The 15831-nt window shown below is 41.1% G+C and overlaps 1 protein-coding gene across 1 annotated transcript in view; it reads right to left on the bottom strand.

Moving 5' to 3' along the window:
* The window catches only part of LOC139421816 (netrin receptor DCC-like), a 224359-nt gene that overhangs the window by 201285 nt on the left and 7243 nt on the right, over positions 1–15831 (bottom strand). The window contains exon 4 of the mRNA XM_071172937.1: positions 7548–7696. Within this exon, the coding sequence (XP_071029038.1) occupies positions 7548–7696 (149 nt within the window). The remainder of the gene's footprint in view (positions 1–7547; positions 7697–15831) is intronic.

The raw sequence follows: 15831 nt of genomic DNA, 5'->3' as shown, positions 1-15831 counted from the left end.
TGCAGAATTAGTAAAGAAGTGATCAATACATGTTGATGATATCATTCCTGTGCTGTTTAACTACCCTCGTAGGTTGACTGATAACCTGAACCAGGTTGCAGACACTGGTTACAGTTTGAAGGTTTTTCTTGAGTGGGCAGCTTGATGAAAACCAGTCAATATTTAAAATCACCCAGGAAATATACCTCTCTGTTTATATCACATACACTATCAGGCATTTCACACATGTAATCCAGATAGTGACTGTTAGCACTTGGTGGTCTATAGCAGCTTCCCACCAGAAGGGGCTTTAGGTGAGGCAGATGAACCTCTAGCCATATTACTTCAACAGTATTTAACATTATCCAGATACTGACTGTTAACACTTGGTGGTCTGTAGCAGCTTCCCACCAGAAGGGGCTTTAGGTGAGGCATATGAACCTCTAGCCATATTACTTCCACAGTATTTAACATTATCCAGATACTGACTGTTAACACTTGGTGGTCTATAGCAGCTTCCCACCAAAATGGGCTTTAGGTGAGGCATATGAACCTCTAGCCATATTACTTCACCAGTATTTAACATTATCCAGATACTGACTGTTAACACTTGGTGGTCTGTAGCAGCTTCCCACCAGAAGGGGCTTTAGGTGAGGCATATGAACCTCTAGCCATATTACTTCACCAGTATTTAACATTATCCAGATACTGACTGTTAACACTTGGTGGTCTATAGCAGCTTCCCACCAGAAGGGGCTTTAGGCGAGGCATATGAACCTCTAGCCATATTACTTCACCAGTATTTAACATTATCCAGATACTGACTGTTAACACTTGGTGGTCTGTAGCAGCTTCCCACCAGAAGGGGCTTTAGGTGAGGCATATGAACCTCTAGCCATATTACTTCCACAGTATTTAACATTATCCAGATACTGACTGTTAACACTTGGTGGTCTATAGCAGCTTCCCACCAGAACGGGCTTTAGGTGAGGCATATGAACCTCTAGCCATATTACTTCACCAGTATTTAACATTATCCAGATACTGACTGTTAACACTTGGTGGTCTATAGCAGCTTCCCACCAGAAGGGGCTTTAGGTGAGGCATATGAACCTCTAGCCATATTACTTCAACAGTATTTAACATTATCCAGATACTGACTGTTAACACTTGGTGGTCTGTAGCAGCTTCCCACCAGAAGGGGCTTTAGGTGAGGCATATGAACCTCTAGCCATATTACTTCACCAGTATTTAACATTATCCAGATACTGACTGTTAACACTTGGTGGTCTATAGCAGCTTCCCACCAGAAGGGGCTTTAGGTGAGGCATATGAACCTCTAGCCATATTACTTCACCAGTATTTAACATTATCCAGATACTGACTGTTAACACTTGGTGGTCTATAGCAGCTTCCCACCAGAAGGGGCTTTAGGTGAGGCATATGAACCTCTAGCCATATTACTTCCACAGTATTTAACATTATCCAGATACTGACTGTTAACACTTGGTGGTCTATAGCAGCTTCCCACCAGAAGGGGCTTTAGGTGAGGCATATGAACCTCTAGCCATATTACTTCACCAGTATTTAACATTATCCAGATACTGACTGTTAACACTTGGTGGTCTATAGCAGCTTCCCACCAGAAGGGGCTTTAGGTGAGGCATATTAACCTCTAGCCATATTACTTCACCAGTATTTAACATTATCCAGATACTGACTGTTAACACTTGGTGGTCTATAGCAGCTTCCCACCAGAAGGGGCTTTAGGTGAGGCAGATGAACCTCTAGCCATATTACTTCACCAGTATTTAACATTATCCAGATACTGACTGTTAACACTTGGTGGTCTATAGCAGCTTCCCATCAGAAGGGGCTTTAGGTGAGGCATATGAACCTCTAGCCATATTACTTCCACAGTATTTAACATTATCCAGATACTGACTGTTAACACTTGGTGGTCTATAGCAGCTTCCCACCAGAAGGGGCTTTAGGTGAGGCATATGAACCTCTAGCCATATTACTTCACCAGTATTTAACATTATCCAGATACTGACTGTTAACACTTGGTGGTCTATAGCAGCTTCCCACCAGAAGGGTTTTAGGTGAGGCATATGAACCTCTAGCCATATTACTTCACCAGTATTTAACATTATCCAGATACTGACTGTTAACACTTGGTGGTCTATAGCAGCTTCCCACCAGAAGGGGCTTTAGGTGAGGCAGATGAACCTCTAGCCATATTACTTCACCAGTATTTAACATTATCCAGATACTGACTGTTAACACTTGGTGGTCTATAGCAGCTTCCCACCAGAAGGGGCTTTAGGTGAGGCATATGAACCTCTAGCCATATTACTTCACCAGTATTTAACATTATCCAGATACTGACTGTTAACACTTGGTGGTCTATAGCAGCTTCCCACCAGAAGGGGCTTTAGGTGAGGCAGATGAACCTCTAGCCATATTACTTCACCAGTATTTAACATTATCCAGATACTGACTGTTAACACTTGGTGGTCTATAGCAGCTTCCCACCAGAAGGGGCTTTAGGTGAGGCATATGAACCTCTAGCCATATTACTTCCACAGTATTTAACATTATCCAGATACTGACTGTTAACACTTGGTGGTCTATAGCAGCTTCCCACCAGAAGGGGCTTTAGGTGAGGCATATGAACCTCTAGCAATATTACTTCCACAGTATTTAACATTATCCAGATACTGACTGTTAACACTTGGTGGTCTATAGCAGCTTCCCACCAGAAGGGGCTTTAGGTGAGGCATATGAACCTCTAGCCATATTACTTCACCAGTATTTAACATTATCCAGATACTGACTGTTAACACTTGGTGGTCTATAGCAGCTTCCCACCAGAAGGGGCTTTAGGTGAGGCATATGAACCTCTAGCCATATTACTTCACCAGTATTTAACATTATCCAGATACTGACTGTCTATAGCAGCTTCCCACCAGAAGGGGCTTTAGGTGAGGCAGATGAACCTCTAGCCATATTACTTCACCAGTATTTAACATTATCCAGATACTGACTGTTAACACTTGGTGGTCTATAGCAGCTTCCCACCAGAAGGGGCTTTAGGTGAGGCAGATGAACCTCTAGCCATATTACTTCACCAGTATTTAACATTATCCAGATACTGACTGTTAACACTTGGTGGTCTATAGCAGCTTCCCACCAGAAGGGGCTTTAGGTGAGGCAGATGAACCTCTAGCCATATTACTTCACCAGTATTTAACATTATCCAGATACTGACTGTTAACACTTGGTGGTCTATAGCAGCTTCCCACCAGAAGGGGCTTTAGGTGAGGCAGATGAACCTCTAGCCATATTACTTCACCAGTATTTAACATTATCCAGATACTGACTGTTAACACTTGGTGGTCTATAGCAGCTTCCCACCAGAAGGGGCTTTAGGTGAGGCAGATGAACCTCTAGCCATATTACTTCACCAGTATTTAACATTATCCAGATACTGACTGTTAACACTTGGTGGTCTATAGCAGCTTCCCACCAGAAGGGGCTTTAGGTGAGGCATATGAACCTCTAGCCATATTACTTCACCAGTATTTAACATTATCCAGATACTGACTGTTAACACTTGGTGGTCTATAGCAGCATCCCACCAGAAGGGGCTTTAGGTGAGGCATATGAACCTCTAGCCATATTACTTCACCAGTATTTAACATTATCCAGATACTGACTGTTAGCACTTGGTGGTCTATAGCAGCTTCCCACCAGAAGGGGCTTTAGGTGAGGCATATGAACCTCTAGCCATATTACTTCACCAGTATTTAACATTATCCAGATACTGACTGTTAACACTTGGTGGTCTATAGCAGCTTCCCACCAGAAGGGGCTTTAGGTGAGGCATATGAACCTCTAGCCATATTACTTCACCAGTATTTAACATTATCCAGATACTGACTGTTAACACTTGGTGGTCTATAGCAGCTTCCCACCAGAAGGGGCTTTAGGTGAGGCAGATGAACCTCTAGCCATATTACTTCACCAGTATTTAACATTATCCAGATACTGACTGTTAACACTTGGTGGTCTATAGCAGCTTCCCACCAGAAGGGGCTTTAGGTGAGGCAGATGAACCTCTAGCCATATTACTTCACCAGTATTTAACATTATCCAGATACTGACTGTTAACACTTGGTGGTCTATAGCAGCTTCCCACCAGAAGGGGCTTTAGGTGAGGCAGATGAACCTCTAGCCATATTACTTTACCAGTATTTAACATTATCCAGATACTGACTGTTAACACTTGGTGGTCTATAGCAGCTTCCCACCAGAAGGGGCTTTAGGTGAGGCATATGAACCTCTAGCCATATTACTTCACCAGTATTTAACATTATCCAGATACTGACTGTTAACACTTGGTGGTCTATAGCAGCTTCCCACCAGAAGGGGCTTTAGGTGAGGCATATGAACCTCTAGCCATATTACTTCACCAGTATTTAACATTATCCAGATACTGACTGTTAGCACTTGGTGGTCTATAGCAGCTTCCCACCAGAAGGGGCTTTAGGTGAGGCATATGAACCTCTAGCCATATTACTTCACCAGTATTTAACATTATCCAGATACTGACTGTTAACACTTGGTGGTCTATAGCAGCTTCCCACCAGAAGGGGCTTTAGGTGAGGCATATGAACCTCTAGCCATATTACTTCACCAGTATTTAACATTATCCAGATACTGACTGTTAACACTTGGTGGTCTATAGCAGCTTCCCACCAGAAGGGGCTTTAGGTGAGGCAGATGAACCTCTAGCCATATTACTTCACCAGTATTTAACATTATCCAGATACTGACTGTTAACACTTGGTGGTCTATAGCAGCTTCCCACCAGAAGGGGCTTTAGGTGAGGCAGATGAACCTCTAGCCATATTACTTCACCAGTATTTAACATTATCCAGATACTGACTGTTAACACTTGGTGGTCTATAGCAGCTTCCCACCAGAAGGGGCTTTAGGTGAGGCAGATGAACCTCTAGCCATATTACTTCACCAGTATTTAACATTATCCAGATACTGACTGTTAACACTTGGTGGTCTATAGCAGCTTCCCACCAGAAGGGGCTTTAGGTGAGGCATATGAACCTCTAGCCATATTACTTCACCAGTATTTAACATTATCCAGATACTGACTGTTAACACTTGGTGGTCTATAGCAGCTTCCCACCAGAAGGGGCTTTAGGTGAGGCATATGAACCTCTAGCCATATTACTTCACCAGTATTTAACATTATCCAGATACTGACTGTTAACACTTGGTGGTCTATAGCAGCTTCCCACCAGAAGGGGCTTTAGGTGAGGCATATGAACCTCTAGCCATATTACTTCCACAGTATTTAACATTATCCAGATACTGACTGTTAACACTTGGTGGTCTATAGCAGCTTCCCACCAGAAGGGGCTTTAGGTGAGGCAGATGAACCTCTAGCCATATTACTTCACCAGTATTTCAAATTAGCAAGGGTGCCAATACTTTTGGAGGTAACTGTAAATCATTCCTGCCTGGCCTGAACTGCTACGTGCTAGACCACACACCGTGTTTGTGTCTGTGTGTCAGTAACAACAACCTCTTGTCCCTTCTCCCACTGCGACAACATCTGCAGGTCAGGGATTGGCCGAGTCAGCCAGCCAGACCCACACCACAACCTGGGATAAATGGAGGGAAATCATGATTCACAAGGAGGGATCTCAAAGGAAGGAAGAGAGTGTGTGTGTGTGTGTGTGTGTGTGTGTGTGTGTGTGTGTGTGTGTGTGTGTGTGTGTGTGTGTGTGTTTGCATAGTCCCTTCCAGGAAGAAATTAAATATAATTATGTACAGCTAAACAAATACAGTGCCATTTTGCTAATTGGACTACTACTGTATTCAAAGGCTTTACGCAAGGGGATGAACCTATTGGTGGTGTTGATAGTCTATTAATGGGAGGGGTAGGGGGTGGGGAAGAGGGAGGGGGACGGGGGTGGGGAAGAGGGAGGGGGACGGGGATGGGGAAGAGGGAGGGGTAGGGTTGAGGAAGGGGAGAAAGTGAGGGGAGAGCAGGAGGGGAAGAGGGAGGGGGACGGGGAAGGAGAGGGTGGAGGTTGGAGGAAGGGAGGGAGATGGAGTGGGACGGAGGAGGTTGGAGGAAGGGAGGGAGATGGAGTGGGAGGGAGGAGGTTGGAGGAAGGGAGGGAGATGGAGTGGGAGGGAGGAGGGGGGAGGTTGGGGAGAAAGGGAGGGAGAGAGAGGGGGAGAGCAGGAGGGGGAGAGGTGAGTGGGAGGGAGAGGAGGAGGGGACAAGGGAGGGAGGAGGGGGGAGGTTGGGGAGAAAGGGAGGGAGAGAGAGGGGGAGAGCAGGAGGGGGAGAGGTGAGTGGGAGGGAGAGGAGGAGGGGACAAGGGAGGGAGGGAGGGAGGGAGGGAGGGTGTGTGTGTGTGTTTGCATACGGCATAGTGCCTTCCAGGAAGACATGAAATAGAATTCTAAACAACTACAGTACGATCAACATCTTCATTTGCACGTGGCAGAAGGTGTAAATACATTATGTACTGTGGTATATTATATACTTCTATATATACTATATATACTATATGTACTGTAATGAGGTGGTATATTATATACTTCTATATATACTATATGTACTGTAATGAGGTGGTATGTTATATACTTCTATATATACTATATGCACTGTAATGAGGTGTTATATTATATACATCTATATATACTTTATGTACTATGGTATATTATATACTTCTATACGTACTGTAATGAGGTGGTATGTTATATACTTCTATATATACTATATGTACTGTAATGAGGTGGTATATTATATACTTCTATATATACTATATGTACTGTAATGGAGTGGTATATTATATACTTATATATATACTATATGTACTGTAATGAGGTGGTATATTATATACTTCTATATATACTATATATACTATATGTACTGTAATGAGGTGGTATATTATATACTTCTATATATACAGTACGAGTCAAAAGTTTGGACACATCTACTCATTAAAGGGTTTTTCTACATTGTAGAATAATAGTGAAGACATCAAAACTATGAAATAACACATATGGAATCATGTAGTAACCAGAAAGTGTTAAACAAATAAAAATATATTTGAGATTCTTCAAAGTAGCCACCCTTTGCCTTGATGACAGCTTTGCACATTCTTGGCATTCTCTCAACCAGCTTCATGAGGTAGTCACCTGGAATGCATTTCAATTAACAGGTGTGCCTTGTTAAAAGTACATTTGTGGAATTTCTTTCCTTCTTAATCCATTTAAGCCAATCAGATGTGTTGTGAAAAGGTAGTGATGGTATACAAAAGAGAGCCCTATTTGGTGAAAGACCAAGTCATTATCATGGCAAGAAAAGCTCAAACTACCAAGCTTTAATTATGCTAATTACTTTCAGAGAAAATGGAGAGAACTTAGTACTGGCCCTGTGCCATTTTCAGGTGAACTCATATAACCCAGAGCTATAGTTAGCTCTTTTATCTGTGTCAGATTGGGCCGTGAGAAACATGTACCTGTTCCTTGCCAGAGGGTGTCTCGGTCCAGAGCAGTCTGTACCCCAGCAGGGGCCCGTTGGCGTAGACCGGGGCGTCCCAGGAGGCCTGGATGGAGGTGGGGGAGATGGACTCTACCTGGAGGTTCTCCACCGGCCCGGGGACCTGCACTGTTGGGACAGGAACACATGAACGGATCAGAAACACACACACACACAGACATGATCGGATCAGAACGAGACATACATCAGACACACAGATTCACACACAAATCATAGATCACGCACGCACACACACACACACACACACACACACACACACACACACACACACACACATAGATACATGGAGAACAGGAGAGTTAAACATAATTCCTTTTCCACTAAATTGAGGTGCCTCCAAGGCATCACTCCAATCCTCCGTCGCCATAAGGCTTTAACCCATTACAGTCTAAGCTTCGTCACATTGTAAGGCTTTAACCCATTACAGTCTAACCTCCGTCGCCATAAGGCTTTAACCCATTACAGTCTAAGCTTCGTCACATTGTAAGGCTTTAACCCATTACAGTCTAAGCTCCGTCACATTGTAAGGCTTTAACCCATTACAGTCTAAGCTCCGTCGCTGTAAGGCTTTAACCCATTATAGTCTAAGCTCCGTCACATTGTAAGGCTTTAACCCATTACAGTCTAAGCTCCGTCGCTGTAAGGCTTTAAACATCATTAGAAATGACTACACAGCATTATAACAGCATTATAACAGCATTATAACAGCATTATAACAGCATTATAACAGCATTATAACAGCATTATAACAGCATTATAACAGCATTATAACAGCATTATAACAGCATTATAACAGCAGTATAACAGCATTATAACACTTGTTGTCAATGTAATGCTAATGGTTTTACCCATACCTAACTCTAATGATAATGTCTTTAGGCCTGATTTAAAAAAACAGATAAACATGCAACTAGAGTACAGTACTTACACTGTACCTATACAGTAAGGTGTGTGTGTGTTTACTTACACTGTACCTATACAGTAAGGTGTGTGTGTGTTTACTTACACTGTACCTATACAGTAAGGTGTGTGTGTGTTTACTTACACTGTACCTATACAGTAAGGTGTGTGTGTGTTTACTTACACTGTACCTATACAGTAAGGTGTGTGTGTGTTTACTTACACTGTACCTATACAGTAAGGTGTGTGTGTGTTTACTTACACTGTACCTATACAGTAAGGTGTGTGTGTGTTTACTTACACTGTACCTATACAGTAAGGTGTGTGTGTGTTTACTTACACTGTACCTATACAGTAAGGTGTGTGTGTGTTTACTTACACTGTACCTATACAGTAAGGTGTGTGTGTGTTTACTTACACTGTACCTATACAGTAAGGTGTGTGTGTGTTTACTTACACTGTACCTATACAGTAAGGTGTGTGTGTGTTTACTTACACTGTACCTATACAGTAAGGTGTGTGTGTGTTTACTTACACTGTACCTATACAGTAAGGTGTGTGTGTGTTTACTTACACTGTACCTATACAGTAAGGTGTGTGTGTGTTTACTTACACTGTACCTATACAGTAAGGTGTGTGTGTGTTTACTTACACTGTACCTATACAGTAAGGTGTGTGTGTGTTTACTTACACTGTACCTATACAGTAAGGTGTGTGTGTGTTTACTTACACTGTACCTATACAGTAAGGTGTGTGTGTGTTTACTTACACTGTACCTATACAGTAAGGTGTGTGTGTGTTTACTTACACTGTACCTATACAGTAAGGTGTGTGTGTGTTTACTTACACTGTACCTATACAGTAAGGTGTGTGTGTGTTTACTTACACTGTACCTATACAGTAAGGTGTGTGTGTGTTTACTTACACTGTACCTATACAGTAAGGTGTGTGTGTGTTTACTTACACTGTACCTATACAGTAAGGTGTGTGTGTGTTTACTTACACTGTACCTATACAGTAAGGTGTGTGTGTGTTTACTTACACTGTACCTATACAGTAAGGTGTGTGTGTGTTTACTTACACTGTACCTATACAGTAAGGTGTGTGTGTGTTTACTTACACTGTACCTATACAGTAAGTGTGTGTGTGTGTTTACTTACACTGTACCTATACAGTAAGGTGTGTGTGTGTTTACTTACACTGTACCTATACAGTAAGGTGTGTGTGTGTTTACTTACACTGTACCTATACAGTAAGGTGTGTGTGTGTTTACTTACACTGTACCTATACAGTAAGGTGTGTGTGTGTTTACTTACACTGTACCTATACAGTAAGGTGTGTGTGTGTTTACTTACACTGTACCTATACAGTAAGGTGTGTGTGTGTGTGTTTACTTACACTGTACCTATACAGTAAGGTGTGTGTGTGTTTACTTACACTGTACCTATACAGTAAGGTGTGTGTGTGTTTACTTACACTGTACCTATACAGTAAGGTGTGTGTGTGTTTACTTACACTGTACCTATACAGTAAGGTGTGTGTGTGTTTACTTACACTGTACCTATACAGTAAGGTGTGTGTGTGTTTACTTACACTGTACCTATACAGTAAGGTGTGTGTGTGGTGTGTGTGTGTGTTTACTTACACTGTACCTATACAGTAAGGTGTGTGTGTGTTTACTTACACTGTACCTATACAGTAAGGTGTGTGTGTGTTTACTTACACTGTACCTATACAGTAAGGTGTGTGTGTGTTTACTTACACTGTACCTATACAGTAAGGTGTGTGTGTGTTTACTTACACTGTACCTATACAGTAAGGTGTGTGTGTGTTTACTTACACTGTACCTATACAGTAAGGTGTGTGTGTGTTTACTTACACTGTACCTATACAGTAAGGTGTGTGTGTGTGTTTACTTACACTGTACCTATACAGTAAGGTGTGTGTGTGTTTACTTACACTGTACCTATACAGTAAGGTGTGTGTGTGTTTACTTACACTGTACCTATACAGTAAGGTGTGTGTGTGTGTTTACTTACACTGTACCTATACAGTAAGGTGTGTGTGTGTTTACTTACACTGTACCTATACAGTAAGGTGTGTGTGTGTTTACTTACACTGTACCTATACAGTAAGGTGTGTGTGTGTTTACTTACACTGTACCTATACAGTAAGGTGTGTGTGTGTTTACTTACACTGTACCTATACAGTAAGGTGTGTGTGTGTTTACTTACACTGTACCTATACAGTAAGGTGTGTGTGTGTTTACTTACACTGTACCTATACAGTAAGGTGTGTGTGTGTTTACTTACACTGCACCTATACAGTAAGGTGTGTGTGTGTTTACTTACACTGTACCTATACAGTAAGGTGTGTGTGTGTTTACTTACACTGTACCTATACAGTAAGGTGTGTGTGTGTGTGTTTACTTACACTGTACCTATACAGTAAGGTGTGTGTGTGTTTACTTACACTGTACCTATACAGTAAGGTGTGTGTGTGTGTGTTTACTTACACTGTACCTATACAGTAAGGTGTGTGTGTGTTTACTTACACTGTACCTATACAGTAAGGTGTGTGTGTGTTTACTTACACTGTACCTATACAGTAAGGTGTGTGTGTGTTTACTTACACTGTACCTATACAGTAAGGTGTGTGTGTGTTTACTTACACTGTACCTATACAGTAAGGTGTGTGTGTGTTTACTTACACTGTACCTATACAGTAAGGTGTGTGTGTGTTTACTTACACTGTACCTATACAGTAAGGTGTGTGTGTGTTTACTTACACTGTACCTATACAGTAAGGTGTGTGTGTGTTTACTTACACTGTACCTATACAGTAAGGTGTGTGTGTGTTTACTTACACTGTACCTATACAGTAAGGTGTGTGTGTTTACTTACACTGTACCTATACAGTAAGGTGTGTGTGTGTTTACTTACACTGTACCTATACAGTAAGGTGTGTGTGTGTTTACTTACACTGTACCTATACAGTAAGGTGTGTGTGTGTTTACTTACACTGTACCTATACAGTAAGGTGTGTGTGTGTTTACTTACACTGTACCTATACAGTAAGGTGTGTGTGTGTTTACTTACACTGTACCTATACAGTAAGGTGTGTGTGTGTTTACTTACACTGTACCTATACAGTAAGGTGTGTGTGTGTTTACTTACACTGTACCTATACAGTAAGGTGTGTGTGTGTGTGTGTGTGTGTGTTTACTTACACTGTACCTATACAGTAAGGTGTGTGTGTGTTTACTTACACTGTACCTATACAGTAAGGTGTGTGTGTGTGTGTGTGTGTGTGTTTACTTACACTGTACCTATACAGTAAGGTGTGTGTGTGTTTACTTACACTGTACCTATACAGTAAGGTGTGTGTGTGTTTACTTACACTGTACCTATACAGTAAGGTGTGTGTGTGTTTACTTACACTGTACCTATACAGTAAGGTGTGTGTGTGTTTACTTACACTGTACCTATACAGTAAGGTGTGTGTGTGTTTACTTACACTGTACCTATACAGTAAGGTGTGTGTGTGTTTACTTACACTGTACCTATACAGTAAGGTGTGTGTGTGTTTACTTACACTGTACCTATACAGTAAGGTGTGTGTGTGTTTACTTACACTGTACCTATACAGTAAGGTGTGTGTGTGTGTTTACTTACACTGTACCTATACAGTAAGGTGTGTGTGTGTTTACTTACACTGTACCTATACAGTAAGGTGTGTGTGTGTTTACTTACACTGTACCTATACAGTAAGGTGTGTGTGTGTTTACTTACACTGTACCTATACAGTAAGGTGTGTGTGTGTTTACTTACACTGCACCTATACAGTAAGGTGTGTGTGTGTTTACTTACACTGTACCTATACAGTAAGGTGTGTGTGTGTTTACTTACACTGTACCTATACAGTAAGGTGTGTGTGTGTGTGTTTACTTACACTGTACCTATACAGTAAGGTGTGTGTGTGTTTACTTACACTGTACCTATACAGTAAGGTGTGTGTGTGTGTGTTTACTTACACTGTACCTATACAGTAAGGTGTGTGTGTGTTTACTTACACTGTACCTATACAGTAAGGTGTGTGTGTGTTTACTTACACTGTACCTATACAGTAAGGTGTGTGTGTGTTTACTTACACTGTACCTATACAGTAAGGTGTGTGTGTGTTTACTTACACTGTACCTATACAGTAAGGTGTGTGTGTGTTTACTTACACTGTACCTATACAGTAAGGTGTGTGTGTGTTTACTTACACTGTACCTATACAGTAAGGTGTGTGTGTGTTTACTTACACTGTACCTATACAGTAAGGTGTGTGTGTGTTTACTTACACTGTACCTATACAGTAAGGTGTGTGTGTGTTTACTTACACTGTACCTATACAGTAAGGTGTGTGTGTGTTTACTTACACTGTACCTATACAGTAAGGTGTGTGTGTGTTTACTTACACTGTACCTATACAGTAAGGTGTGTGTGTGTTTACTTACACTGTACCTATACAGTAAGGTGTGTGTGTGTGTGTGTGTGTGTGTTTACTTACACTGTAACTATACAGTAAGGTGTGTGTGTGTTTACTTACACTGTACCTATACAGTAAGGTGTGTGTGTGTGTGTGTGTGTGTGTGTGTGTGTGTGTGTGTTTACTTACACTGTACCTATACAGTAAGGTGTGTGTGTGTTTACTTACACTGTACCTATACAGTAAGGTGTGTGTGTGTTTACTTACACTGTACCTATACAGTAAGGTGTGTGTGTGTTTACTTACACTGTACCTATACAGTAAGGTGTGTGTGTGTTTACTTACACTGTACCTATACAGTAAGGTGTGTGTGTGTTTACTTACACTGTACCTATACAGTAAGGTGTGTGTGTGTTTACTTACACTGTACCTATACAGTAAGGTGTGTGTGTGTTTACTTACACTGTACCTATACAGTAAGGTGTGTGTGTGTTTACTTACACTGTACCTATACAGTAAGGTGTGTGTGTGTTTACTTACACTGTACCTATACAGTAAGGTGTGTGTGTGTTTACTTACACTGTACCTATACAGTAAGGTGTGTGTGTGTTTACTTACACTGTACCTATACAGTAAGGTGTGTGTGTGTTTACTTACACTGTACCTATACAGTAAGGTGTGTGTGTGTTTACTTACACTGTACCTATACAGTAAGGTGTGTGTGTGTTTACTTACACTGTACCTATACAGTAAGGTGTGTGTGTGTTTACTTACACTGTACCTATACAGTAAGGTGTGTGTGTGTTTACTTACACTGTACCTATACAGTAAGGTGTGTGTGTGTTTACTTACACTGTACCTATACAGTAAGGTGTGTGTGTGTTTACTTACACTGTACCTATACAGTAAGGTGTGTGTGTGTTTACTTACACTGTACCTATACAGTAAGGTGTGTGTGTGTTTACTTACACTGTACCTATACAGTAAGGTGTGTGTGTGTTTACTTACACTGTACCTATACAGTAAGGTGTGTGTGTGTTTACTTACACTGTACCTATACAGTAACTGTACCTATACAGGTGTGTGTGTGTTTACTTACACTGTACCTATACAGTAAGGTGTGTGTGTGTGTTTACTTACACTGTACCTATACAGTAAGGTGTGTGTGTGTTTACTTACACTGTACCTATACAGTAAGGTGTGTGTGTGTTTACTTACACTGTACCTATACAGTAAGGTGTGTGTGTGTTTACTTACACTGTACCTATACAGTAAGGTGTGTGTGTGTGTTTACTTACACTGTACCTATACAGTAAGGTGTGTGTGTGTTTACTTACACTGTACCTATACAGTAAGGTGTGTGTGTGTTTACTTACACTGTACCTATACAGTAAGGTGTGTGTGTGTTTACTTACACTGTACCTATACAGTAAGGTGTGTGTGTGTTTACTTACACTGTACCTATACAGTAAGGTGTGTGTGTGTTTACTTACACTGTACCTATACAGTAAGGTGTGTGTGTGTTTACTTACACTGTACCTATACAGTAAGGTGTGTGTGTGTTTACTTACACTGTACCTATACAGTAAGGTGTGTGTGTGTTTACTTACACTGTACCTATACAGTAAGGTGTGTGTGTGTTTACTTACACTGTACCTATACAGTAAGGTGTGTGTGTGTTTACTTACACTGTACCTATACAGTAAGGTGTGTGTGTGTGTGTTTACTTACACTGTACCTATACAGTAAGGTGTGTGTGTGTTTACTTACACTGTACCTATACAGTAAGGTGTGTGTGTGTTTACTTACACTGTACCTATACAGTAAGGTGTGTGTGTGTGTGTTTACTTACACTGTACCTATACAGTAAGGTGTGTGTGTGTTTACTTACACTGTACCTATACAGTAAGGTGTGTGTGTGTTTACTTACACTGTACCTATACAGTAAGGTGTGTGTGTGTGTGTTTACTTACACTGTACCTATACAGTAAGGTGTGTGTGTGTTTACTTACACTGTACCTATACAGTAAGGTGTGTGTGTGTTTACTTACACTGTACCTATACAGTAAGGTGTGTGTGTGTTTACTTACACTGTACCTATACAGTAAGGTGTGTGTGTGTTTACTTACACTGTACCTATACAGTAAGGTGTGTGTGTGTTTACTTACACTGTACCTATACAGTAAGGTGTGTGTGTGTGTGTTTACTTACACTGTACCTATACAGTAAGGTGTGTGTGTGTTTACTTACACTGTACCTATACAGTAAGGTGTGTGTGTGTTTACTTACACTGTACCTATACAGTAAGGTGTGTGTGTGTGTGTTTACTTACACTGTACCTATACAGTAAGGTGTGTGTGTGTTTACTTACACTGTACCTATACAGTAAGGTGTGTGTGTGTTTACTTACACTGTACCTATACAGTAAGGTGTGTGTGTGTTTACTTACACTGTACCTATACAGTAAGGTGTGTGTGTGTTTACTTACACTGTACCTATACAGTAAGGTGTGTGTGTGTTTACTTACACTGTACCTATACAGTAAGGTGTGTGTGTGTTTACTTACACTGTACCTATACAGTAAGGTGTGTGTGTGTTTACTTACACTGCACCTATACAGTAAGGTGTGTGTGTGTTTACTTACACTGCACCTATACAGTAAGGTGTGTGTGTGTTTACTTACACTGCACCTATACAGTAAGGTGTGTGTGTGTTTACTTACACTGCACCTATACAGTAAGGTGTGTGTGTGTTTACTTACACTGCACCTATACAGTAAGGTGTGTGTGTGTTTACTTACACTGCACCTATACAGTAAGGTGTGTGTGTGTTTACTTACACTGCACCTATACAGTAAGGTGTGTGTGTGT

Source organism: Oncorhynchus clarkii, chromosome 12 (assembly GCF_045791955.1).
Source record: "Oncorhynchus clarkii lewisi isolate Uvic-CL-2024 chromosome 12, UVic_Ocla_1.0, whole genome shotgun sequence".
NCBI lineage: Eukaryota > Metazoa > Chordata > Actinopteri > Salmoniformes > Salmonidae > Oncorhynchus > Oncorhynchus clarkii.
Note: the sequence above shows the minus strand (reverse complement) of the source record. Positions and strands in the feature narration are given on the sequence as shown.